The 26,231-nt window shown below is 40.3% G+C and overlaps 1 protein-coding gene across 2 annotated transcripts in view; it reads left to right on the top strand.

Moving 5' to 3' along the window:
• Positions 1–26,231, top strand: part of DLG2 (discs large MAGUK scaffold protein 2) — a 783,758-nt gene that overhangs the window by 710,895 nt on the left and 46,632 nt on the right. For both annotated transcript variants that reach the window (XM_024763574.1, XM_024763575.1), the window contains 2 exons: positions 976–1,152; positions 12,230–12,305. In XM_024763574.1, the coding sequence (XP_024619342.1) occupies positions 976–1,152; positions 12,230–12,305 (253 nt within the window). The remainder of the gene's footprint in view (positions 1–975; positions 1,153–12,229; positions 12,306–26,231) is intronic.

Genomic DNA, 26,231 nt, shown 5'->3' with positions numbered 1-26,231 from the left:
GGGGAATAAACAGGGATGTGGCAAAATCTGCTTCTCCGGGGAAATCTTCTCATGTTGTGTGTGTGTGGTGATGGTTTGTGGGAGATACAGGAGGAGGCGGACAATGTAAAACTTGAGACATTGTCAGCTGCTTGGGACTACAGCTCGTCACTGAGGTCTCAATCATCATTGTAATTCTGCTTCCAACTCCCTCACCCCATCAGTCATACATATTACAGCGTGTTGGGCTCGGCAAAGGCTCAGCAAAGACTCTTTAGTGGGGAAAACATGCTACATAAAGCAAGAATTACTATTCAGAGTGATAAATGCAATGATGAGATGGGCTTGGTATACTATGGAAGCAATTTATCTTGTTCATATCATTTTTTGTTCTTTGCCCGCACCGCGCGGCATGTGGGAATCTTAGTTCCCCGACCAGGGATCAAAGCCTCCCACCCTGCATTGGAAGCATGGAGTCTTAACCACTGGACAGACAGGGAAGTCCCTTGTTCATATTTTGATCTATGTGTCTATATACATACACATAAACATAGGTGTATTTTCATTATTGCTTTGTGAGCATTTAGTAATGTCATTAAATTAACCTCTACAACCATCCAATTTTAGTGATAGTTCAATACTCCAGTGAGTGGAAGGGTCCCAGTCCCCTGTGGGAGGACATGGAAGTTGTTACCATGCTGCATTCAGAAAGATGCCATGGTTCTCTTCATTCTTCCTTTCTAGTGATTTGTAAAAGTTGATTGTAGTGAGAGAGTACTAACCTGCCTCGCAACCTCCTGGGAGAAGTAAGAACTAATCGTGATTTGTGACCAAAGCAGTGGGAATGTTGACTGCAATTCCAGGGGTTAGTCCTGGGAGTTGGTATCCAATGGGCAATGAGTTCTCAGGGCAGGAATGAACAGTCAGAATGGTGAATCCTAGATCTGTGCTGCCAGAGATTCCTAACAATGTTCTCTGTCTTGTCATTTCCTCCAGAGCCATGTTTGACTACGACAAGAGCAAGGACAGTGGGCTGCCAAGTCAAGGACTTAGTTTTAAATATGGAGACATTCTCCACGTTATCAACGCCTCTGATGATGAGTGGTGGCAAGCCAGGAGAGTCACGCTGGAGGGCGACAGTGAGGAGATGGGGGTCATCCCCAGCAAGCGGAGGTAAGAATGCCTTTTTTGTTTCAGAGGATTTGCTGCTCAGCTCTCCAGGGAGTGGAGGTGAGGGAAGATGAAGATGTGGCAGACTGTTCACAAAATATCTCTTTGAGTAGGATAGTCAGTCTGCGGGGAAATTGTCAGTGATGGCAGGTGACACAAATGAAATATTCTCACGCTTCTCATGTTAGGGTTTTACCAAAAGTGCCAACTGTGATAAAGGAAGAAAGAGGATCTGCTTATTCTGCCTCCTAAAACTTAGCAGCTTTCGTGTGTTCAAGATTACGCTTATCAGCTTGTATACTGACAGACTCAGAGGGGTTACTTCAGAGGTTCACAGTTTACTGGATAAGTTTATAGAAAGGCCAGGTGAAAGCCAAGTAAAGTAGACTGTTAGCTCATGTCCTGGCTGTGTAGTACTTCCAGATATTGATGGGAAAAGACTAAAAACCTCCATTTCAAAATCAGATACTTGGGAATAAACAACAAGGTCCTACTGCATAGCACAGAGAACTTTATTCAGTATCCTGTGATAAACCATAATGGAAAAGAATATAAAAGAATGTATGTATGTTTAACTGAATCACTTTGCTGTACAGCAGAAATTAACACAACATTGTAAATCAAGTATGCTTGAATTAAAAAAAATAAAATGACAGTTCCATTGGGGAAATAAACAAAATCAGATACTCGGGATAAGAGCTGTCAAACATCTGGTGAGGTCCAAAGAGTGGGTTTACAGCTGTTTTTTATAGCGTTAGTTACTCTTGCCCCCCACCCCACCTAGCACTCCCTACTTTCACTCAGATAATCAGTTGTGTATATAATTCCCAAGTAAAGACTATCACGTTCTTTCTCTTCTAAGCATTTCTTCGACTCTGCTTTTGAAAGGCAGGAATAGGCTTCAGAACAGCCACGTCCTTCATCTGTCCCAGCGGTTTCTGACCATTACCACTAGAAGGGAACTTTCCTTCCCGTGACTGTCCTTCTGGCACTAAGATATTGTCTGAGAAACAAATTATCTGCGCCCTAGAAAAGAGATATGGTATGAAGTCAAAGTCAGGAATAATGCTTATTCAAAGCAGTCACTAACTTTTCTCGAGCTACAAAGGGCTCCCCTCCTCATATGCAAACACCCCAAATACCTATGTAAAAAATCCTCATGGGGCTTCCCTGTTGGCGCAGTGGTTGAGAGTCCGCCTGCCGATGCAGGGGACACGGGTTCGTGCCCCGGTCCGGGAAGATCCCACATGCCACGGAGCGGCTGGGCCCGTGAGCCATGGCCGCTGAGCCTGCGCGTCCGGAGCCTGTGCTCCGCAGTGGAAGAGGCCGCAACAGTGAGAGGCCCGCGTACCGCAAAAAAAAAAAAAAAATCCTCATGAAGCTGAGTATTCAAGTGCTGCCGCATGCACAGTGACCCAGTGACTGAGCTAGCACCAGCCATAGTGGGAAGATGACATTAGCCAGAAATAACTCTGTGGGGCATTTGCACCCCAGAGAAGACCGGTCCCCCATTTTTCTCTGCCTGGGGCCACATAGCCTAGGGTGAATGTAGGGAGAGGGCAGCAGGCTGACTCTTCTGCAGCTGCTCCCTCCCACCCTCTAAGCCTATGCCTATGAATCTCCCATGAGCAGACAGTTCTTTAAACCTCTGGGCTCCTGCATAGTTGCCTGACATTGCTTTGAGAGGATGTTCTGAGTTTGTAGTTTGCAGTGTTTTCTGAATTCAAAGCAGTAACTGTGAGGGCTAGTATATATTCTGTGTTTCTCCATTTCCATTTATTTAAAAAGAAAATGTCAAGGCAATATGCATTTTGGTTTGCTTTGATGTGATTAGTCAGAGCTGTCTGAGGAGCTGTTCTGTAGAAGAAGGTGCCATCTTATTGAATATGGCCCCAAGGGTAGAAATGGGGTGGAGAAGGAAAGCTGTGTGGGAATAGATTTCAACTCATTTTTAAAAAAATCCTTTTATTAGTTGGAGCTGACTAGAGATGATATGGATTACCTGGGAAAACAGTGACCTAGAACAATGGTTTTCCTACCAAAGGTACATTGCGAAGACTTAGATATGCCCCTCCCCCCCACACACAGTGATTCTGATTCAGTCCATCTGGAGTGGGTCCTGGAGATCTGTATTGGTATGTAAGTTTCTCCAGGTGATTCTGATAATAGAAGATTCAGTGGCAGGAAGTATTATAAAAGGGAATCAAACGTTGGGTGGGACAGTTGAACTATAGGATTTACAGCCACTTTCCAACGCTGAGGTTCTTTGATTCTAGTCAGTCTTGTCAATAGTCCTTCATTTGTTCAGTTGCACATCATTTCCCCCCTAAGGAACATTCTCAGTGCTAGTCCTCCTGGGGTAGTTTTCTGCCTGCTGGTGGTCATTCTTGAACTGGCTCGCTCTCCTATTTTGGATGAAGGCCATCGTAACAGCCATGCTACGGCTGGCCTGGAGAAGAAGTTTGTCTAGTGACTCTAATGTTGATGTTTGTATTCTCTCTCATGAAGGGTACAGTAGCCCACCCGCCATCTTGTGTGTGTGTGTGTGTATAGCTGTAAATGAATCTCTGTCAAATTTTCTCCTCAGGATTTTAACTCTTTCCAAAAATGTTACTATTATTGTTTTATGTGTTTATAAAAGTAACACATTTCATTGAAAAAATAAAAGGAAACATTTAGAAAAGTATAAAGAAGAAATAAAAATCACTAATAGGGCTTCCCTGGTGGCGCAGTGGTTGAGAGTCCGCCTGCCGATGCAGGGGACACGGGTTCATGCCCCGGTCCGGGAAGATCCCACATGCCGCGGAGCGGCTGGGCCCGTGAGCCATGGCCGCTGAGCCTGCACGTCTGGAGCCTGTGCTCCACAACAGGAGAGGCCACAATAGTGAGAGGCCCACGTACTGCAAAAAAAAAAAAAAAAAAATCACTTATAATCACACCCCACAAAGCATTCTTGTGCACTTATTTTAATGCAGTTTAAAATCTGTCATGAGGGCTTCCCTGGTGGCGCAGTGGTTAAGAATACGCATGCCAATATAGGGGACATGGGTTTGAGCCCTGGTCTGGGAAGATCCCACATGCTGCGGAGCAACTAAGGCCGTGTGCCACAACTACTGAGCCTGCGCTCTAGAGCCCGCGAGCCACAGCTACTGAGCCTGCGTGCCACAGCTACTGAAGCCCGTGTGCCTAGAGCCTGTGCTCCGCAACAAGAGAAGCCACTGCAATGAGAAGCCCGCGCACCACAATGAAGAGTAGCCCCCGCTCGCCACAACTAGAGAAAAGCCGGCGCACAGCAACAAAGACCCAAGGCAGCCAAAAATTAATTAATTAAAAAAAAAGAATCTGCCTGCCAGTGCAGGGGACACGGGTTCAATCCCTTGTCTGGGAAACTCCCACATGCCGCAGAACAACTAAGCCCGTGCACCACAACTACTGAGCCTGCGCTCTAGAGCGCATGAGCTGACGTGCCACAAATACTGAAGCCCACGCACCTAGAGCCTGTGCTCCACAAGAGAAGCCACAGCAGTGTGAAGCCCGCGCACCACAGCAAAGAGTAGCCCCTGCTCTCCACAACTGGAGAAAGTCAGAGTGCAGCAACAAAGACCCAAAAACAAAGACCCAATGCAGCCAAAAATAAATAAATATTAAGAAAGAAAAAATTCCTTTAAAAAAATTACAAAAAATAAAATAAAATATATCATGAGCCTTCCCTAGGGCTGCTCTTTAATGTTTAACTTCTAAAGGAGGCACTCTTATTTTATACTGCATTCAGCATCTTATAACTATAGCTCAGAATAAATGGTTACTGGTATCAGTATGACTTATTATTAGATTAGGGTTATCCTTAATTCCTCTCTACCCCCTTTTATGAGTATAGTTCAGCTCATAGAGCTGGTCTGGAAAAACCTCATAATGGATAACATCCCTTATGACTTCACCCTTTACAAAAATGTTTCTCTCTTGATGATTCTATTTAATCATCCCTATGAAGTCGTAAGATGAGTATGAAAATCATTGCCTTTTCCCTCCTTCTTTTTAGAAGTTGGTAAATAAATTTTATTTAAATAAATGCTCCTAGAGCATGCTAGACACTGTTCTAAGCCCTTTACAATTAACTTATTTAAACCTCATTAGAACCCTATGGGGAAGGTAATATAATTAGCCTCATTTTACAAACCAGGAGTTTGAAGCAGAGAGAGATTAATTTACTTGCCTATACTGCCCAGCTAATAAATGGCATAACTGGGATTTTATTCCAGGCTATAACGCTCTTAACTCATATGCAATCCTGCCTCCCACCATTATAAAAATAAGGATTGACAAAATGCAATTCATCAAGCACTGCTTGAGCAGCTTCTGTGTGCCAGGTGCTATCATCCAGTCACTGCCTAGAGCCCAGTATTTGTAGGACCAACATGTAACTATGGCACAGCTACACTGTGGTGAGGGCTATATTGTAAATAAAGGTGCTGTCTTAGTTCAGGCTGCTATTACAGAATACCATTCACTGGGTGACTTATACAACAGACATTTATTTTTTGCAGTTCTGGAGTCCAAAATAAGGCACTGGCTGATCGAGTTCTCAGAGAGGGCCCTCTTCCTGGTTTGCAGATGGACTTATTGCTTTTTCCTCATATGGCAGAGAGAGAAAGATCTTTTCTCTCATATTTCTTCATTTTGGCCACTAATTTGATTCATGAGGACTCCACCCTCATAACCTAATTACCTCCCAATACCTCACCACCAGAGACCACCACACTAGGGATTAGGGCTTCAACATATGAATTTTATGTGGACACAAACATTTAGTCCATAGCAGGTATCAAGGGAAGTGAAAGGGCAGCAGAGGAATGAATTCCATCTGATGATAGAGTATGTATTGTGCCAGTTGCTTTCAAATACAAGATTTTCTTTAATCTTTACAAAAGCTTCATAAGGAAACTGAAGATCAGAGAAGTCAAGTAACTTGCCCAAGAATGCACAGTCAGCCGCTGGCTGAACCCAGTTCTCTCTGTAGCCAGACCAGATGGCTTTTCACTACCCCAAGGGTATACTGGAGGAAGCCCTTGACAATTAAGGAGTTCTTACTACATTTTAAATACTATACTAACCAATTCTTTGTATTATTTAATATTCACCATAGGGACTTCCCTGGTGACGCAGTGGTTAAGAATCCGCCTGCCAATGCAGGGGACACGGGTTCGATCCCTGGTCCCAGGAAGATCCCACATGCCGCGGAGCAACTAAGCCCGTGTGCCACAACTACTGAGCCTGCGTGCCGCAAATACTGAAGCCCGCGCACCTAGAGCCCATGCTCTGCAACAAGAAAAGCCACCACAATGAGAAGTCTGTGCACCGCAACAAAGAGTAGCCCCCACTCGCCGCAACTAGAGAAAGCCCGCACACAGCAACGAAGACCCAACACAGCCAAAAATAAATTAATTAAATAAAAAAAAATCTTTAAAAATAAATTCACCATAATTTTTCAAGTCTGTGTTAATATCCTAATTTCACCAACATGAAACCTGAGATCCTAAGAGGTTGAGTGACCTGCCCTAAGTCATAGAGCTAATAAGTGGCAGATGCAGAATTCCAACCCAGACTTGTGAGACTTCAAAACCTGGGCTTTTAGCACAGAATCTCTTTTCTGAGATTACATAGTTTCTGAGGGGCCAAACTAGGATTTGTTCCACTGTCTCTTAATCCAAGTCTCTATTCATTACCCCACAGTGACTGTCACCTGGGCTCTCAGATGACAGCTTGCAGCTAGCATTGCATAAGGGTTTACTCACTTAGCTTCCCTGCAAGCCTGTGGCCGGTAACCTATATGGCATTTCAATTCTCCTTGCAACAGGGCCTTACGGAGCACAGGCAAAGGGATACCCAGCACCAAATGATGTTCCCACCATCCATTGCTCCAAGCCTGCCCTCATTGTTTGTTTGGCGGGAACCTGAAAACGCCAGATGGGAGATGGGTGAGAAGGCAGAGGAAGACAGTTGGGCTCATTAAAGCATGACCATGTGGTATTCTCTGGAGACGCTAGGTGTCAGAATTGATTGCTCAAGTTTTGCCATCCAGTTTATGTTTTCAGTGTTTTGGTCAGTGACCAAACCAGGGCGGAGAGGATTATTTCTGCTTAAATAATCTAATTAATTGCTTGCCTCTTGCGTGTGAGAGAAGTGTGTCAGTCCTTTCATCGCAATTCAGTCTTTCTACACAGGTGACCCACCATTCCCTTAGGTAAAGATCTATGGGTCTTAACATCGTGTGTTTCTGCTAAAGGAGTCTCAGTAAAATAACTAAATAAGGTAATACTAAACTTTTGCATAGATTCCTACCAAGTACAATAAAAAGTCATAAAATGGTCAACAACTTTTTAATCAGAAACACTGGTTGTTTGGGCAAGTCACTTCAACTCTCTGAGCCTTGGTTTTCACACCCAGGTCAAGAACCAGTAGCCTCCTTGATGATTCATTCATTCATTTACCAACAAAGATTAAGCACCTCCTATATGCCCAGCTCCATCTTAAGCCCTGGATCACTGTACAGATTATAGATAATACAGGTAAAGTTTAGCATAGCTTCTAATACTTCTGTGCTTACTCAAATGATATATGTTTTCCTTTCTTCAGAGTTTGAGCTTTTGATGTTCGAAACAACATAGCATTATGTAGGGCCCTATTTCTCCACCCTAACTGATCTTGGCAATAAACTATCCACATGTATCCCAAGAAGCACTAGGAGAAAGGACAGGGTTGAGGCAAGTGAAGAAAAAAGATGAGCCACATCCCCTGCTACCCATGAGAAGGGTTTGCAGAGATCCCCAAGAGGCAATCGACATGAGCCTCTGGGATAGAAAAACACAACTATTGTTGGGGATGCAGTGAATGTAAAGACCGCTGAGAGAGATCAGTCCAATGTTTCTGATGTAACATTGCAAATAGACATCTAGCTAACCTGAATTTCAGTGTTAAAAGCAAATTTATTCTGAGTTTTGAGGCGAGCCTGTCATAACAGGTATTATCTCAGTGACTCTTTGCTTGAGTTTGGTTATGGTTTATTTAATTCAGGACATTTGGGATTTGGGATGCAAGGAAGGGGGATGGCTGTCATTTGTGAGAAACTCAGCCCAGACGTCTAAGGAACTATATTGGTCTTAAAATTGTGGGTGACCATCTAAAATCTCGTTTGTTGTAACCCATTGGATATGGGAGGCATGGAAGGTCCTTAAGTGTTGCTTCCCAAACAGAGTGGATGTGGCCAGACACTGAAGTTAGCTGTTAAAAGATGTGTGTTCAGCCCCTATTTCTACCACTTTCTAATTCGGCAAGCTTCAAGTCTTAGCTTTCCCAGCCATAAAATGGGGTTGAGAATACCACACTTGCTTATGTCGGGGCCAAATGAGATGATGTAAATGTGAAGGAATTTTTCATTAATAATTATATGTTAAAACTTCAGCTACCACTTATATCATCATCATCATTATCATTCAAGAAACTTTCAACCCAAGTAGAAGTCACAACTTTCTGACTTCCTTTTTTTTTTATACATCTTTATTGGAGTATAATTGCTTTACAATGTTGTGTTAGTTTCGCTGTACAACAAAGTGAATCAGCCATATGCATACGTATATTCCCATATCCCCTCTCTCTTGAGCCTCCCTCCCACCCTCCCTATCCCACCCCTCTAGGTCATCACAAAGCACCGAGCTGATCTCCCTGTGCTATGTGGCTGCTTCCCACTAGCTATCTATTTTACGTTTGGTAGTGTATATATGTCAGTGCTACTCTCTCACTACATCCCAGCCTCGCCTTCCCCTGTTGTGTCCTCAGGTCCGTTCTCAACATCTGCATCTTCATTCCTACCCTACTACTAGGTTCATCAGTACCAATTTTCTAGGTTCCATATATATGCGTTAGCATACGGTATTTATTTTTCTCTTTCTGACTTGCTTCACTCTGTATGACAGACTCTAGGTCCTTCCACTTCACTACAAATAACTCAATTTTGTTCCTTTTTATAGCTGAGTAATATTCCATTGTATATATGTGCCACATCTTCTTTATCCATTCATCTGTCAGTGGACATTTAGGTTGTTTCCATATCCTGGCTATTGTAAATAGTGCTGCAGTGAACATTGTGGTACATGACTCTTTTTGAATTATGGTTTTCTCAGGGTATATGCCCAGTAGTGGGATTGCTGGGTCATATGGTAGTTCTATTTTTAGTTTTCTAAGGAACTTCCATGCTGTTCTCCATAGTGGCTATATCAATTTACATTCCCACCAACAGTGCAAGAGGGTTCCCTTTTCTTCACAAACTCTGGAGCATTTACTGTTTGTAGATTTTTTTGATGATGGCCATTCTGACTGGTGTGAAGTGATACCTCATTGTGGGTTTGATTTGCATTTCTCTAATCATTAGTGATATTGAGCATCTTTTCATGTGTTTGTTGGCCATCTGTATGTCTTCTTTGAAGAAATGTCTATTTAGGTCTTCTGCACATTTTTGGATTGGGTTGTTTATTCTTTTGGTATTGAGCTGCGTGAGCTGCTTGTATATTTTGGAGATTAATCCTTTGTCTGACTTCCTTCTTGAGTGAACCAAAATCTGTCACCTATATAGTAAGACTTAATTTTTTTTTTTACTTTTTTTATTGCTTGTTTGAAGATTAGTAATAAACGATAGCAAACATTAGGTTTGTTTGTGTGTGTCTGTCTGTCCATCTGACTTAGTCTTTGCAACCCGTTTGAGATTTAAGTGATGAACCACTAAAATGGCCTAATAGAAACATTTTTTAAGAAATATGAAAGGGATGAACTTAGAAACCATGGGGGAAAAGTTAGAATGCTCTAAGCAATTCTTAGAATATTGAGTTCAGCCTAATATTATTTATGTTTGGGGCCCATGTGAGTTCTGTCACTTTATGCAGAATTTATTTGCATAGCCTAATCAAATAACCATATATTCTCTGCATGTTACAGTCATTTTGGCGTCATCCGATGTACTAGTGTTCCCATAATTAGGCTGGTTAATGCAAAGAAGCCAGGATAAGGTCAGGGCAGAGATGAATATGAATTAGCATTTGCACTTGGATTAAAACTGAGAAAAGCTGAAGTAGCTCAGAGTAGGCATTTTCTCAGTGAGCATCTTTCCACTTGGCAGTCTACCTTATCTGAAGTCTTCCTTGATCTCCTCCTAACTGTTGTATGTTGGGTGCAAGTAGAAACTCTTAGTGGAGCATATTGCTTTCATATCTGAGGTTAGATTTGAAGAATTTTCTTCATCTGTTTCCACTCAAATATTCTACTCTCACACTGAAATAAATATATTCTGAAACTCCATTCTGTAACTATAGAAACCCTGATCTTCAGTGCATTTCAGCTGGAAACACAAAAGAACGCTAAGTTAAAGAGGAGTATGTTGTTCATTATTGATCTATGAACAGCTTAGATTTCATAAGCCATTAAGTTTCTGTAGATTCAGGGTTTTTACCTCTCCTTTTTCTTTCCCCATTTTTGAAATTAGAGCTAGCCATATTTAAACAAAAAAAATGATGCTAAAACAATGCAATGAATATGATTTTAGTTCAACTGTTATTTATTGAGGACTTGCTATAATACACTGAGTGATATGTGGACTTGCCCTCAAGGAACATACAGCCTTGTATGCGCAACTCAAAAATAAACAAGACACAAGGAAACGAGATAACACCAATAGAGACATACAAATAAATGTCATGGGGCTTAGAGGAAAGAATGATCATGTCTAATTAGAGAGGCTCAAAAAAGAATCAGAAGTATCTAACTTCTCTTACCTCTTTTCAGCCCCATCCTTCAAATAGGCACAAGTCCTGCCAACTTTATGTTATTAATATTTCTCCAAACCTTCCCTCTCCTCCACCTCATTATCACTTCTCATCATTTCTTGCCTGGATTATGGCAGTAGCTTCTAAATAGGCCTCCTGCTTCCCACTGTTCTTTCCCTCCTCCAATCTATCTTCCTCCTCCCGCAGAGTCATGTATTTAAAATGCTAATGTCTATCACTTCTCAGATTTATAGCCTCCAGTAAATCATGAGGATTCCCCAAAGGAAAACCCCATGTCCTCAGAGTAGACAGATACCCTTTATAAGGAGGTCTCACCACCTCTTCAGCCTCATGTCCCTGTGCTGTATGTACCCTGTACCAGAATCTTCCTGCAATCTTTAGCTTGATCATATCCTCGGGTCATGGTACATGTTGTTCCTCCTGTCTGGGAGATTCTCCCTAAACTTTTCCCACTGACAAGCTCTTTCTCACCATTTAAGTCTCACATAAATTGACACCTCCTCCAGGAAGCCCACTCCATTGCTTTCCACCCCCTCTTTATCTTCCTCCAATGAGATAAATGTGCCCATATTGCTATCAGCAGTCTTTTGTGCAGCAATATCTGTCATTTTATCCCTCTGTCCCTGCCAAGAACACATTATTGTGTGTTCATTAAAGTCGTGCTTTTTAATTTCTTTTTTCTTTGTCCCCCAGCACCTTACTTGATACAGGGTAGGCATTCAATAAGTGTTTGGTGAATGAATGAAGGTGAAATAATGAAAACTGCAGAGATGGCAGTGGAAGGACATTGGGGCAAAGGAAAAGTTCAAGATTATCTGTAACATGTTTGGTTTTGAGGTGAAGGTAAATAAATACCCCAGTATTCCTAAAGGGAAGGGAACAAAAGGGAAACAAAAAGAGAGGAGATATTAGGAGATGAGAGCTTACTTAGCTTCCTAGGTATTCATCTATGTGGACTGTGATTTCTTGAAGTAGATTTTGATTGATTCAGGCATTTAAATAACAAATATTGGGGTTTTGTTGCTTCCAAATACGTGACTCTCAGTACATGTAACATAAAAATTGCAGGGAATGTGTTAGCAGCTTAGAGATATCATACCAAGACTTTTTATACTGAACAAAGAAGAGAAATATTTTAAAACACATTTTATTTGAGCTGTAGGATAAGAAGAGGTGTTCTTCATTTGATAAGAAACTTAATCATAAATGCCTTGCCATGTGATAGACTCTTTATTTTCCATTTTCTTTAGGGTGGAAAGAAAGGAGCGTGCCCGATTGAAGACAGTGAAGTTTAATGCAAAACCTGGAGTGATTGATTCAAAAGGGGTAGGTACAAAATAATCGAAACATTAAATTCTCTCGTTTGCCATGGATTTAACTATAATTGACATTTAAGCTGTTGCTAACAAACAGATTATGGAGCTACTGGACTGTAGAGCACTGTTATAAATGTATTGCTATGCAGTGATGTAATTTCTGATGAAGTAGATTTATGATAAATAAATTTTGGGAGTAAAGCTGCTAGTGGTCAGCAGAAATGATGGGTTATGAAGGTGATGTAATGACTATAGTGAGGAAGAAAAAAATAGTTTTGATGTTATTTCTTTAATTTTTTTCTTTTAAATTAAATATTCTAAAAGGATAGATTCCATAAAAGATACCTGCTCATCATAAAATATGTCTAGTCCTTTACGTATTATAAAGTCAGGATAGTCATGGAAATATACATATGGATCACCTAAGTGAATACATGGATTGTTGTGACAGACATAGAAAAGAAGAAAGTAAACAAATGAAATTTAGAGTTATGCAACCATCACCACAGTCAATTTTAGAACATTTCATCACCCCATAAAGAAATCTGTAGCTGTCACTTCCCTCTCCCTCAACCCCAGCCCCTCCCCACCCAGCCTAGGCAACTACTAATCTACTTTGTCTCTATATATTTGCCCATTCTGGATAGTTCCTATAAATGGAATTGTATACTATGTGGTCTTTTGTGACTGTTTTTTTCACTTTACATAATGTTCTCAAAGTGCCTCTGTGTTGTAGCATAAATAAATACTTTTTTTCTTTTCATTGCCAAACAATATTCCATTGTATGGATATACCTCATCTAATTTATCCACTCATCAGGTGATGGACATTTGCATTGTTTCCACTTTGGGACTGTTATGGATAATGTTGCTATAAATATTTTTGCACAAATTTTTGGGTAGACGTATACTCTTATTTCCATTGGGAATATACCTAGGAGTGGAATTTCTGGGTCATAATGATAGTTCTATATTTAACATTTTGGGGAACTGCCAGACTGTTTTCCAAGGTGGCTATAACATTCTACATTCCCACCATCAGTGTATGAGGGTTCCAGTTTCTCTACATCCTCACCAACACTTGTTATTATGTCTTTCTGCTTATAGTCATCCTGTTTGGTCTGATGTGGTATCTCATTGTGGTTATGATTTTTATTTCCCTAATGACCATTGGTATAGAACATCTTTTCATGTGCTTATTGACCATTTGTATATCTTCCTTGGAGAAATGTCTATTCAGATCCTTTGCCCATTTTTAAAATCGGGTTCCTTTGTTGTTGTTGAGTTGTAGAAGTTCTTTGTATATTCCAGATATTAATCTCTTATCAAATATATGCTTTCCAAATATTTTCTCCCATTCTATGAGTTGTCTCTCTTGATAGTGTCATTTGATTCACAAAAGTTTTTAATTTTGACAAAGACCAATTTATCTTATTTTTTCTTTTGTTACTTGTGTTTTTGTTATTATATCGAAAAAACCAAGGCCATGAAGATTTATGCCCGTATTTTCTTCTAAGAATTTTGTAGTTTTAGCTCTTACATTTAGGTGGTTGATCCATTTTGAATTAGTTTTTGTATACGATATGAAGTAGGGTTGCAATTTCATTCTTTTGCACATGAATTGTTTTCTGTTTATTTTTGGATTGTTCACTGCAAGTGTATAGAAATACAGTTATTGTGTATATCAATCTTTTATCCTGCTACCTTGCTGAATCCATTTATTAATTGTAGTAGCTTTTTGGTAGATTCCTCAGGATTTTCTATCTACAAGATCATGTCATAGGTAAAAAGAGAGAGTTTTACTTCTTTCTTTCCAATCTTGATGACTTTTATTTCTTTATCATAACTGATTGTCTTGTCTAGAACTTCCAGTGTTGGATGGAAGTCGCAAAAACATTCATCCTTGTCTTGTTCCTGACCTTAAGGGGAAAGCATTTAATCTTTCCTATTAAGTATGATGTTAGCTGTGGGTTGTAAAGCTTTTTAAATTTAGTATTTTTAAGTCATAGTACTAGTATCTTATTGCTATATTGTAAAATACCTTTCCCCACCTTCTGCCTTCATGTTCTCTTTCTCTTCATCTCCTTTCCTTTACTTTTCTGTTCTAATAATTTTGGCTGTGAACATCACACTGAACCACAAGTTTAGGTCAATAGATGTCACCATGAAAAACGAGAAGAAAAGCTCACAAGTTTTGAGCCCTAAACCACAACACTGCCCTTTGTATTTTGAAATAGAAGTGTCACTGGGCAGCCCAGTCATTGACATAATAATTTACTTTCCCCTAAAACATTCAGGTGAAATGGGAATTTATTTAAACATGGTGTCACTCTTAAAAAAAAAAAAAGTGAGGCTGTATGTCATCATGCATGGAGTCCTTTCAAACAAATACTGCTTCCGTACAAAGGGGTAGGATTTTTCATTGATTCTTGGTGAGAATTTAAGGATAGATTTCCTGTTTATTTCATATATATAGTTGGATATACATCAGAGAATTTTTGTTGAATACCTACCATGTGCCAGACTCAGGATTAGAACTTGTAAAAGATACAAAGTGTAACATAGGCCCTTCCCCTCAAGAGCTCCTAACATCAGTTAGAGCCAGATGTCTTTTTGTTAAGGCCAAAACTTGTGTTGTGTTTTTTTTAAATCATATTGCTAAATACAGTTAGGTATGAGCCAATGAATAGAATATAAATTCAAGGACTTGAATGACTGTTGAAGGAGAAGCAGTGATCATGTGAAAAGGGAAACCCCGGACTGAAAGTCATGAGAGTCAGGTAGCCTGGGTTCTGGTTTCAGTTCATTACTAAGTCACCACTGCTCTTTGAACCTCATTAGCAAAATAGCAGCTTTGAACTACATCAGGGATGTCAAACAAGTTTCATCTCCTATGGGAACCGATGAATTGATGGTTTCTAACTAGAATATTGTGTTGAAAATGACTCTGAGGCCATATGTAACTTCAGCAGGAAAAGTGTTATGATTGATTAGTCATGCCTAGCACAACATTGGGAATTGTTCTCTATTTGAGGTCCCCGGATTCAATGATTTTTTAAGGTGCCTTCCAGCAATAATTCTCTATGAGCCTGTGAATTAAGAAATAATAAACCAAAGTTTTCTAAGTCCCCATGAGAACAATACATCAATGAGAAGACTCTTGCCCTGAAGTAGAAAGCAAAGGACAATTAAGAAAGTGCACTGAAGAAAGGCCAGCTCTGTGTAGAGGTGGGAAAGTCAGGAGACGCCACTCACTCTGAGCCTTGGACAAGGACTACAGAAATAAGTCATTGTTACAAAGGCCTCAGTCTCTGGGACCCTGGGGTAAATTCAGCATAATCTGAAGAGGAAAGCTGTTTGGAATGAGAAAGAGAATGGGATATTTTAAGTAACTTTATCATTAGATGGCATTCACAGAGCATTGTGAGATGTTGGGGATTCAGAGTGAAAGCCATGGTTACTACCCTGGAGGATCTTAGAATCAATTAGTATGTATAAAGCAGGCTGTGACAAGAGCCTTATTAGTAGTGTGTACAAGAGCTCTGGGGATTCAAATGAATGGATGTGGGAATGACCAGAGAGCACTTCATAGAAGGACTTGGGCTTTAATTAGCCTATCAGTGCTTGAGTTACTTTTCCAGAACTATTCATCAATTTTTAAAAATTGAGTGCTGCACAGCACCAGGTACCGTGCTAGGTGCCTTGTAGGGCAGCAAAGTGATTAAAAAGGCAAAGACTTTTTATACTTTTATAAAAAGTATACTTTTTATACTTTCATACCACGGAGCTCACAAAGAGAAATATAAGCAGGCAAACAATGGTGATACAATATCACTGATGATCCCCATAAATTTAGGGAATTAGTCTCTATTTTAAATATCAGGAGATTGCACCTCAGGAAGATTAACTAATTTACCTAAGATCACACAGCTAGTATGTACAAAAGTCAGTTTTAAATTCAAATCCTTTTGACAGTAGAACATTTGCCCTTTTCATTCCCTCACACTATCCCTTATTCTGTTGGAGATCAGAAGAAGAAGAGAGTTACTAATTATGCCTTGGATAAGAGAGAAGACTTCAAAGAGAAGGTGATACTTCAGCAAGATCTTGAAGTTTGAGTAAGAGTTTGCCACACATAAGAAACAGCATGTACATGAAGGTGGAAACCGTAGGCATATTGGAGTAAGGCCAAGCAGGTCAGGGACACCAGATGGAAGGTGTGGATGTGTGGTGGGAGTTGTAGCTAATGGGGCTGACTGGAAAGATCTGGAAGGTTGGGAAGCTTGTATGGAAAGCCTGACTATGAGCTTTGATGCTTCCTGGGTTTGGAGAGTTTCTATGAGGAAATCTGAGGCTTTCCATTACAAAGTGCCCATTTGCTACAAATGAAATGCCCAGGCTTTCTGTCCACCTCATGTGCCTTCACAAAGTCTGTGTCTACACATGCAAAGACAAGTGGACAGTTGTGTCAGTAACCCAGATAATTCCAGCCTACCCAGACCCAAATGGCCATCTGTTTGGATGGATCTCCTTGAGAACTGTCTCAGTGCCCCAGATCTCAATGCACTCAAGCTTTCCTGAGAATATCAGCTAAATTTCTAATGAATCTCCATTCAAACTAGCTTCTGTTGAAAACTTAATCACCACCTTAATTAATTTCTTGCATTGTTCTTCTACCTTTTTTATCAATTTTCTAATCAGCCATTCTATTTTATTTATTGAGACATTTAAGAAATTGTATAATCTTCAGAATCAACCTGTTTTCCATTGAAAAATCAGTGGTATTTAGTGATTTATGCTAAATTTTGTTTTATTTTTATTTAAAAGTCCCTATAATTTAAGGAAGGGAAATATATGTCTGAAAGAGTATGAGAGAACTATTAATATTCTTACTAAATGTCAGCAATGTGCAATGTATAAGGGTTCCCTTTGCATTGTAAATCCTTTCTAAAGTAAGGTAAGCTATAAATAACTAGTCCTATTTAGCCACAGGCTTGTACAAAACAGAAGTGATAGGTATTACTCAAAGTAGTAGGAGTATGCATTGTAGAAACCTAGACAGCTTACACACTTCTCTTAATCACCACAACAAAACTTGAAGGGAAATCATTTATTCCCTCTTTATAGATTTAAAGAAGCTGAGGCTTGGAGAGGTGAAGAAATCTGAACCCATGTCTGATTGATTCCAAAACCCATAATCTGTTTACTATAGCATGCTTTCTCCCTTGTTAAAACCATGTCGCATTTGTGCATTTTAAGAAAAATGAAGAAATAAATTGAATTGGGTTTAGCTTTGTCAAAAACTAACCTCGGCTTAAACTTAAATTCTAAAAGAGGGAAGCTGGTTTCCTCAATGATGTGCATCTTTCTGTACTGAGAACATTTCTGAAGGGAGCTTGGGGCTGCACACTTTCTCTGTTGTGGTATGCCAGAGTAAAATGAAGACTTGGAAAACATGTTCAGTCATTTAATAAACTTTTATTAGGTGCCAATACAAGGCAGCTTGCTGCACAGTGTGGACCAAGATGAGTAAGTCATGGTCACTGCCCTGAAGGAGCAGGGATACTAGGGGAGAAAATGGGTCTCCACAGGGAGGAAGCGATTCATACTAAATAAGAGGGACAGGAAGCTTGCTCTGAAGTTTAGGCTCCCCTAAACTTGATTCTAGCTTGGAAGCTGGGGGGATTTGAATTGGGGAGCCTTGAAAGATTAGTAAAGCTTGCAAGGAATGGGCAGTGGCGTAGGAATAAGATACTGGACACATAGGAAGTAAAACACGGTTTGCTTTCACTTCAAGCAACAGTTGATGAAGAATGGAAACTCAGAACTGGAAAGTAAGACTCAAGTCAGTTCTGGTGCTTTAAATTTTCCAAGAAACTTGTACTTAATCCTGTAGACAGTGAAGAATTTTAACAGTTGTGACCAAACCCAACCTAGTGATTTCCTCTGGGCTCCACCCTTAATGTATCTGGATTGCTGCCCAAATGTCACTCCCAGGCAGAGCTCGAAACTTACTCATCTTTGTGCCCCTAGCACTTAGCACAGTGTCTACCGGACACATATTGGCTACTCAGTCCACCCTTTTTAGAAGAAAGGTGAGTGAATGATCAAAAGTAGGTTTCCAAGAGGTCAGTCTGGCGACCATGGGAAAGACAGTTTGGAGGGGAGAGAGACTGACATTGGGGGATGTTGGGATAGCTAAAGCAGTATTGTGGGTGCAAGATTCTGAAAATCTGAATTTCAAACAGTGGCAACGGAAAGGAAAATAGGGAACTGTTGCTAAAGAGATCAGAGAGGACCATCATCCTTGGACATCTGACCTCATATTCTGTTTCCTTTTCTAAAGCCTTGAGCTCCCTTTCAGAGGGCATGTTGACTGGGAAAAGGGGACATGGGGCAGATGGAGGTATTGGTGATAGGATCATGGCAGTCTCCCTGAATCAAACTGGAGCTAGCATTAAGAAGCCTCAGTTCTGTTTCATATACTCTTGGAAATTCCCATATGGTCATTGGATCCTACTATGTCATTTACAGATGAAGAAACAGAATCATTTTTCTGGAACACACAGAGAGTTAGTAGCAGAGCCTGCCATTGAATCATTTATCAAAAAAGTGACTTGACAGTCAGTGTTTTGTTAGCAAGACAGGAATTATGTTTGCTTCACCAGGGTGAGTTATGAGGATTGCTTTTGTAACAGCTTCAAAGTGACATTTTGAGTTTCAAAGGAAAGGTCATTACTGCCCTCAAAAAAAGGGAAACCTTCTTAATAGAGCTAGTTTTTGGGTGGCCAGAGCCCAGTGAAGAGCTCAGATGTCCAGAGTGACCTAGAGATTCAGGAAGGATGGGATGAAAGGAGAGCCATACTGCCTCAGTCCACAGCCATCAGGAAGGCAGCATTTCTGCTCAAAGTTCATAAACTCAGGAAAGGCTACCCCTCAGGTTCTTTATTATCACTTTCCTGTTCCAGGCCTTCTACGAGTTTCCCAATTGTTCTTCCTGGCTCTAGCCTTTCTCCTCTGATTCTTTCCCCATACTGCATGCAGGGTGGTTTTAACCAGTCTAACATTTTTACATAAAGAGCCAAGACAGGGTTGTGTCCGGGGAATTCTGCAGTGTCACCAGTGCAGCATGGGAAGAGCTGCTAACTCACTATATTTTCTTTTGAAAGTGATAATCACATTTTTCCAAACCTTGAGCTCCCACGTCCACTGAGAGCCATGTGAGCAGCACACAGATAATTCTCTGGTTAAAGAAATGCTAGTGGCTTCTCTGCAGATGGTTCTCAAAGGGGCCTACAGTTGAGTTTCCTTCTCTGATACATGTAAGGAGGGGTCCCTATCTCAACCTTGAAAGCCAGCTGAACTCAACGAACATTTTTTACTGAATAAATACATGTGATTTTACTTACTCCTCATAGGGTATTTGTCAAGTTACTAATGAGGGAACTGCTAGTCTGTGGAATGGAATGGAGAATAAATCATGTTCCTTGTGTGTTTCCATGCATATTTATTTCTTGGGTCACTTCCCTTGTAGGTCCAAAAACTACCATTGTTGAAACAACCAAGTTAATCTGCAGCCTTATATACTAAATTTAGTATAATTAATAACTGACAAAATCTGTCCACAGACATACACATTCATTTTTACAGTATGTTTTAGTTTGTTCAGTTCTTCCACCTTAATAATATTGTTAAAACACTTTGTTGTTGTTGTTTTGTACATTTTGACTCGAATGTGTTTGAATAACCTCATCCCCAGGAGGAAAAAAATACAAAAGTTGTAAATTTTTTAAAATACCTTTGAAATTCAGTGTTATCTTCATTGCCTAATTAGGCTAAAGCTTTCACTTCATGAATGTTAGAAAGAATATGGTAAATTGAAACATAATAGATTCACTTGCTCATAGTGTTTCCTCCCCTTTAATGTTTTCAGCTTTTTAACAGACATTTGTTGAGGCCATACTATGTGCCACATACCAATTTAAGCAATGGGAAGTACACCATGAATAAGACAGGGTTCCAGCCTGTAGGAATCATAAAATGTTCTGTGGAGATAAACATATCAGCAAATGACAAATAGAATCCGCTAAGCGCTGAGTGGGAAGTGAGGCCAAAATACTATTTGAACTCAGACCTGGAATACTTAAGCCTCCTTTGGAGTTCATAGGCAAGTTCCTAGAAGATATAATGTCCCAAATGAGCCTTGAAGGATCAGTAGAATCTAGTGTGAAAGGCTGGAAAGACCTCTGTATTTTGTAGGCAGAGGGGAGGGCATGTAAAGACAGGAAGCAGCCCAGTGTGTGCAGGGAAGCCAAAGAAGCCTCGTGTTACTTAAATACAAGAGCTTAAGTACAAAGCTGCAAGTGTCAGCCAAGAAGGCAGAGGGGAAGTCAGGACCCAGATCTCGAGGGCAGTAGGGAGGCTTTGGAGGATTTTAGCAAGATTAAATTAGAACTTTAGCAGATCGCTCTCCTGCTGTGTGGAATAAATTTCCAAAAGGAGGCAACCCTAGAAAGCTGGAGTCCATTTTAACAATGCAGGTGAGACATGGAGTTAGCCTAACCTAGGACGACAGAGTAGCGACAGAGAGGAAAGAAGAGACCAGAAAATATTTAGCCTGAGGCACCTATATCAGCATCAGCTGAGGCTCTTTATTAAAAATGGAGATGCCCAGGCTCAAACCCAGCCCTGTGGAATCAGAATCTCTGGGGATGGAGATAGGAAAGTTGCATTTTAATAAGCTCCCAGGAAAATTCTATAGGCTTGCTAAAATTCGAGATACACAGGTATAGCAGAAAGGTTTGATACAACACAGAATGACCAGTTTCTATCAGAATTATCATAATATATCTAAGCCTTAATCACCTGATATGTAAAAATGGAAATCATATTAAAAGAGCTAATATATGTAAAGTACCTAGAAATATTACTCCCTTACCCCCACCCCCCGCACACACACACACACACACACACACACACACACACACACACACACACACACACACACACACACTGTGCTATGGGTGGAGAGGGAGGGAGAGTTGGCCCTACAGCCTTGCCATACACCTACTGGCACAGGGGTGTTCCTGACTATGTGCTTGCTGACTTTATAACTAGGCAGGAAGGTAGAGGTGACAGCAGACTAATCTCAGTCTTCCACTCCTGTCCCTGCTGCTGGCTGCTATCAGGATTGTTTCTGAGTTCTCTACCATGTTGTGTAATTACCTGTGGAAAATTCCAGAACAGACTTGATCAGTGCTTACTACATTGGAGAACTGCTGCCTTCTCTTCAGTATGCCAGTTACTCTGAACATCCATAGACTGCCTTATGTTCTACAGGTTATTTTTATAGGCATTGCTCATTTGCGTCTTACGAAAATTCTTAATATGCCCATTTTATGGATGAGAAAACTGAAGCTTAGAAAGGATGAATAACTTACCCAAGTTCACAGAGCTAGTAAGTGACAGAGCTGGGCCCTGCATGATGACATATTGTGTGAGCAGAGTAGAATAATTGATTCTTTAAGGCATTTTATATATGAACTCATTCTAGATGTTATTAGCATAGCTAATTCTATCTATTTAATTAGTGATGCTAAGGCTAAAGTAATATAAATAGGAGATGTATAATTTGTGGTTATATGAATAACAAGTATAGTTTCATCAGATGAGAACACTGACTTTTTGTTCAATTTTCTTCCCGCTATTAATTCAGGTTGTTAAGTATTATGCAGAAAATTTGGCTCAAACCCATTTCTACGTTGGGAGTTATTCATGAATCAATTCTGACTCACTACAGGGCTTCCTTTAACCTGACTCTTTAAGGTAAAAGAGCCAGAGTCACACCTCAGAGCTTGCATGTTTCACTTTGCAAAAGTTTTTTTTTTTTTTTTTAATGTATTTATTTGGCTGCGTTGGGTCTTCATTGCTGCACGCGGGCTCTCTCTAGTTAACAGCGAGTGGGGGCTACTCTGTTACGGTGCACGGGCTTCTTATTGCAGTGGCTTCTCTTGTTGCGGAGCATGGGCTCTAGGCGCGTGGGCTTCAGTAGTTATGGCACACAGGCTCAGTAGTTATGGCTCGCGGGCTCTTGAGCACAGGCTCAGTAGTTGTGGTGCACGGGCTTAGTTGCTCCGTGGCATGTGGGATCTTCCTGGACCAGGGTTCGATCCCATGTCCCCTGCTTTGGCAGGCAGATTCTTAACTACTGCGCCACCAGGGAAGCCCCTGCAAAAGTTTTTAACTCCTTAAAAGCTCAAACATCAGTACTGAAAGATAAAGATGCAGAAGCTACTGTCCAGTCATCTGACTTCCTCACTATAGTAATTATAGGCAGAGTCTCAACAAGCCAAAACAGTATATCTTGCCTCTTTTCAACTGTACACTGTGTCTATATGTAGGTAGAAAGTCTTTTTTTTTAATGACAGATCATGTAATATCTGAAAAACTTTCAGCAACAGCTTCCAGTGTGTTCCTAATACTCATTAAAAAATACCTAATTACTTTGCCCTTTTATTTTAAGAAATAGCCTCTGAAATTAGACTGCCTTGGGGTCTATTCTTAGCTATTTGATCTGGAACTAGTAGCTTCTCTTTCTGAGACTCTGATTTTTCAACTGTAATAAAATCTAGAAAGTAGGTTGCAAGTTCCTTGAAGGCAGGGAATGTGATTTATTTAAGGCCTAAAATAGTTCATGGCACTCAACCAATAATTACTGAATTAAATAATGTGAGAGTAAAAAAGGTGATATATTAGGAGAAAAGGTATATAAATTAGAGTGTACAGTCTACATGTTTTTTGCTGTAGTTTGTGAATGGAGAACTAGACAATTTACTGTTGGCATTAAAGGAAGTTTCTCTTAATCTGAGTGTTATTTCCTTTCATTTCAATATATAGGTTTTGAGTATCCCTTATGTGCAGGAAACTGCTCTGACCACTGAGTGGGGACATGGATAAGTAAGGCCCCGCCTCTGCCATTCCAGAGCTTACCTTCTAGTACACACACACACACACACACACCCCAATATAGCATAAGGTGAAAAAGTTTAGTGAGGGATGTACAGAGTCTTAATGGAGATTCAAAGGAGAGAAGAGAAGGCCAGTCTGAGAGCAATTAAGAAATGATTCCAAGAAGAGGTAGCATTTTAGCTAAGTCTGTGAGGATTGAGTAAGATTTCAACAACTGTAGAATAATTGTAATTTTCACATTTAGAAAATAGTAGAAGCAAAAGTAAAGGAGTAGAGGGTATGTGATAACCAGCAAGTACTATATTTGACTGGAACAAAGAACACACACACACACAGAGGTAGTGGGGGAAGTAAGGTTGGAAATGTAGCTTGAGGTCCAGTGATGGAGGTATTGAGTATTCCATTGAAAAGTTCAAGGAGGCTGTTCTTTGGCTCTGGGATAGAGTAGTGACAGGATTTGTTTGTGAATAAAGACATTGACTCTTGTTGCTGGGAGGATGGGTGGTGGGTACCTGGGAGAGACTGGAGTAGTGGGGCAGCTTGGGGGAAGGTGCTGGAAGGACTCAGGTCACAGAGGCCTCAGAGATTGAAAGGTCACAAATAGCAATGGTGGTTAGCAGAGAATGTTGAAAATGTTATCCATGAACAAATGGAGGATCCCGAATGAGTTACTAATTGGTAGAGAAAGGGGTAAAGGCAAATCATGTAAAGTAACTGCACCCACGAGGATGACAATGGAAGGGAGCATGAACTTGATAGAACCCAGACTAGAAATTAAAATTGTACACATGCTTTTAGGCCTAGCCTCAAGCAGATATCTTCCTAACACCCCACCTCAAGATGGTTGCCTTACCTTCCAGTGCAAGTCTCCAGCACTAAATAGTTGCTGTGTGCTATTAAAAATCGGCACAGTTTATGATACCGAAATAACCACTGAATTGAACTGAAAACTAACCAGGGCAGATTCAATAAAACTGTCACTAAAGTACTTTTTTTAAAAAAATGAAACCAATTTTAGACTGATTGCCAGGTTAAAAGCAGAAATGTGTTGTAATGGATCCACTCCAGTGGGATTAAGAAATTCTTCATGGATACTAGTAATAAGTCTTCATATTTACAGAACTCTTTGGTATATTATCCATGTCATAGATGAAGAGGCAGGGACCGAGGATTAAGTGACCTGTCCATAGTCACACAGCCAAGTGCTATCCTTTGGAGGCACATGAAGATCATTTCAGTTACTTAGCAAAAGTTTACAAGGTGTCTTTCATGCCCAGCACTGTGCTAGGGCTTGGGGGAAACAAAGATGCATTAGCCTTTGCTTGCTCTTGGCAAACATAGGATGGTCTGGGAAGGACTGGGATTTCCTTGGAAGTTGGCGCTCTTAGTATATAATATTCCTCTGTAAAATGGGCTAGTAAGAGGGGTGCAGTAAACTTGCTTCATTAAGATGTGAGATAAACTAACAAAAAGAGACATAGTATGAAGGATATTTAGTCAAATCAAAATTACACTTTTCAAGAAAAACATCTGTGTGTAGCCCACTTGTTATCTATCATGTAATAAGCGCCATGAGTCTCCCACCTAACATGAAGGTATGAAACAATGAAAAGCATTTCATGGCCAAGGATTATGATTTATCAGATTGTGTGCACTTGGGGTCCATTTAGAGAAGAGGGGGAAAAATAACTCTTTCCATGAAGCAAGTGCAATTGGTATACATGGGTACCAGTGACAAAGCTCAGGGAAACATCCTTTATTTGTTAGTAGTGATAAGGTGTAATGCAAAGAGTTGCCATTCATTTACAGAGTTCTGGGCAATTTGGGTGACACAACTACCAGGTGAGAGTTTTCCCAGTCTCAAATTTATTGCAGGCACTTGTCAGTCTGAGTTAGAGCCTTCCTCACTTGAAAAGAAGCAAAAAACTTGCAGAGTGCTGTTTGCCTTTCATGTTTTGACAACTTCATGAATATTTGTAAAGATTTTGTTACCACTTGTTGAAACTGGTATTTGGGCATTCTTGATGTGAATGGTTGTTTTTCCTGGAAGGCCCCAAGAAGCCACCGTTTCTGTCTGTAATTGGCTTGTACTCACCTGTCACGAAGAATTAACACCTTAATGAATTTGGAGCACGTGTTCAATGTGAATGACAGAGCTTGTCATTCTTCGTTTATGGAGAAAGCGTTCTGTGAACACCTCCCATGGCTGCAGGCCGTAGTGGAAGTGGTGTGCTGAGACACAAGCCCAGATTACAGTCAGAAAATAAATACATGAATTCATGATTGCTACTCAGTGCTATTTATGATTGCTTTCATTACTTTGTTAAAGTTAAGGAGTTCTTTCCCCCAGCGGACCCCCAAGAGTGGATAGAACTTTTGTGTTTACACCTTCTCAGTAATAGGCAGAGTTCACATTTGGTAAATAAAGGATTTGGCTTTGATCAGTAAATGTGATAACTATATAGCTAACATTTACTGAAGGTTATTTATGAGCCAAAAGTTTTGCTAAATAGATTATAAGAATTTTTTTCATTAAATCTTCACAAAAACCCTATGAGGTGAAAACTACATAGTGGCATTTTTTAAAGAAAATAATCCTTCTTGTCCCTGCCCAACCCCAAAGTGTTGACTAAATCCTCCATGATGATGGTCCCTAAACATATAAGCATAAAATTAAGTGCAAATTTCTTACACTTATAGCTCTTATCATCTATAAAGTTAAAATAAAATTACAAATTAAATGCCATATATATTTAGCATTTATTTATACATTATAGCAACAAAATTCAAAATCACAACATAAATGTGATTGATGTTGTTTTAGTACTACTAAATCTTCACCTACAATGTAAACATGGTAGTGGCTGCCGTGTGGAAGTTTCTTTTGAGTTGTACCTGCTGCGTGTTAGGTGAAGACTCAATTCTCTCACCACTACATTCACCGAAAAACCACTGCGGAGGTCCCAGG

Source organism: Neophocaena asiaeorientalis, unplaced genomic scaffold (genome assembly GCF_003031525.2).
Source record: "Neophocaena asiaeorientalis asiaeorientalis breed wild unplaced genomic scaffold, Neophocaena_asiaeorientalis_V1.1 scaffold23, whole genome shotgun sequence".
Classification (NCBI taxonomy): domain Eukaryota; kingdom Metazoa; phylum Chordata; class Mammalia; order Artiodactyla; family Phocoenidae; genus Neophocaena; species Neophocaena asiaeorientalis.
Note: the sequence above shows the minus strand (reverse complement) of the source record. Positions and strands in the feature narration are given on the sequence as shown.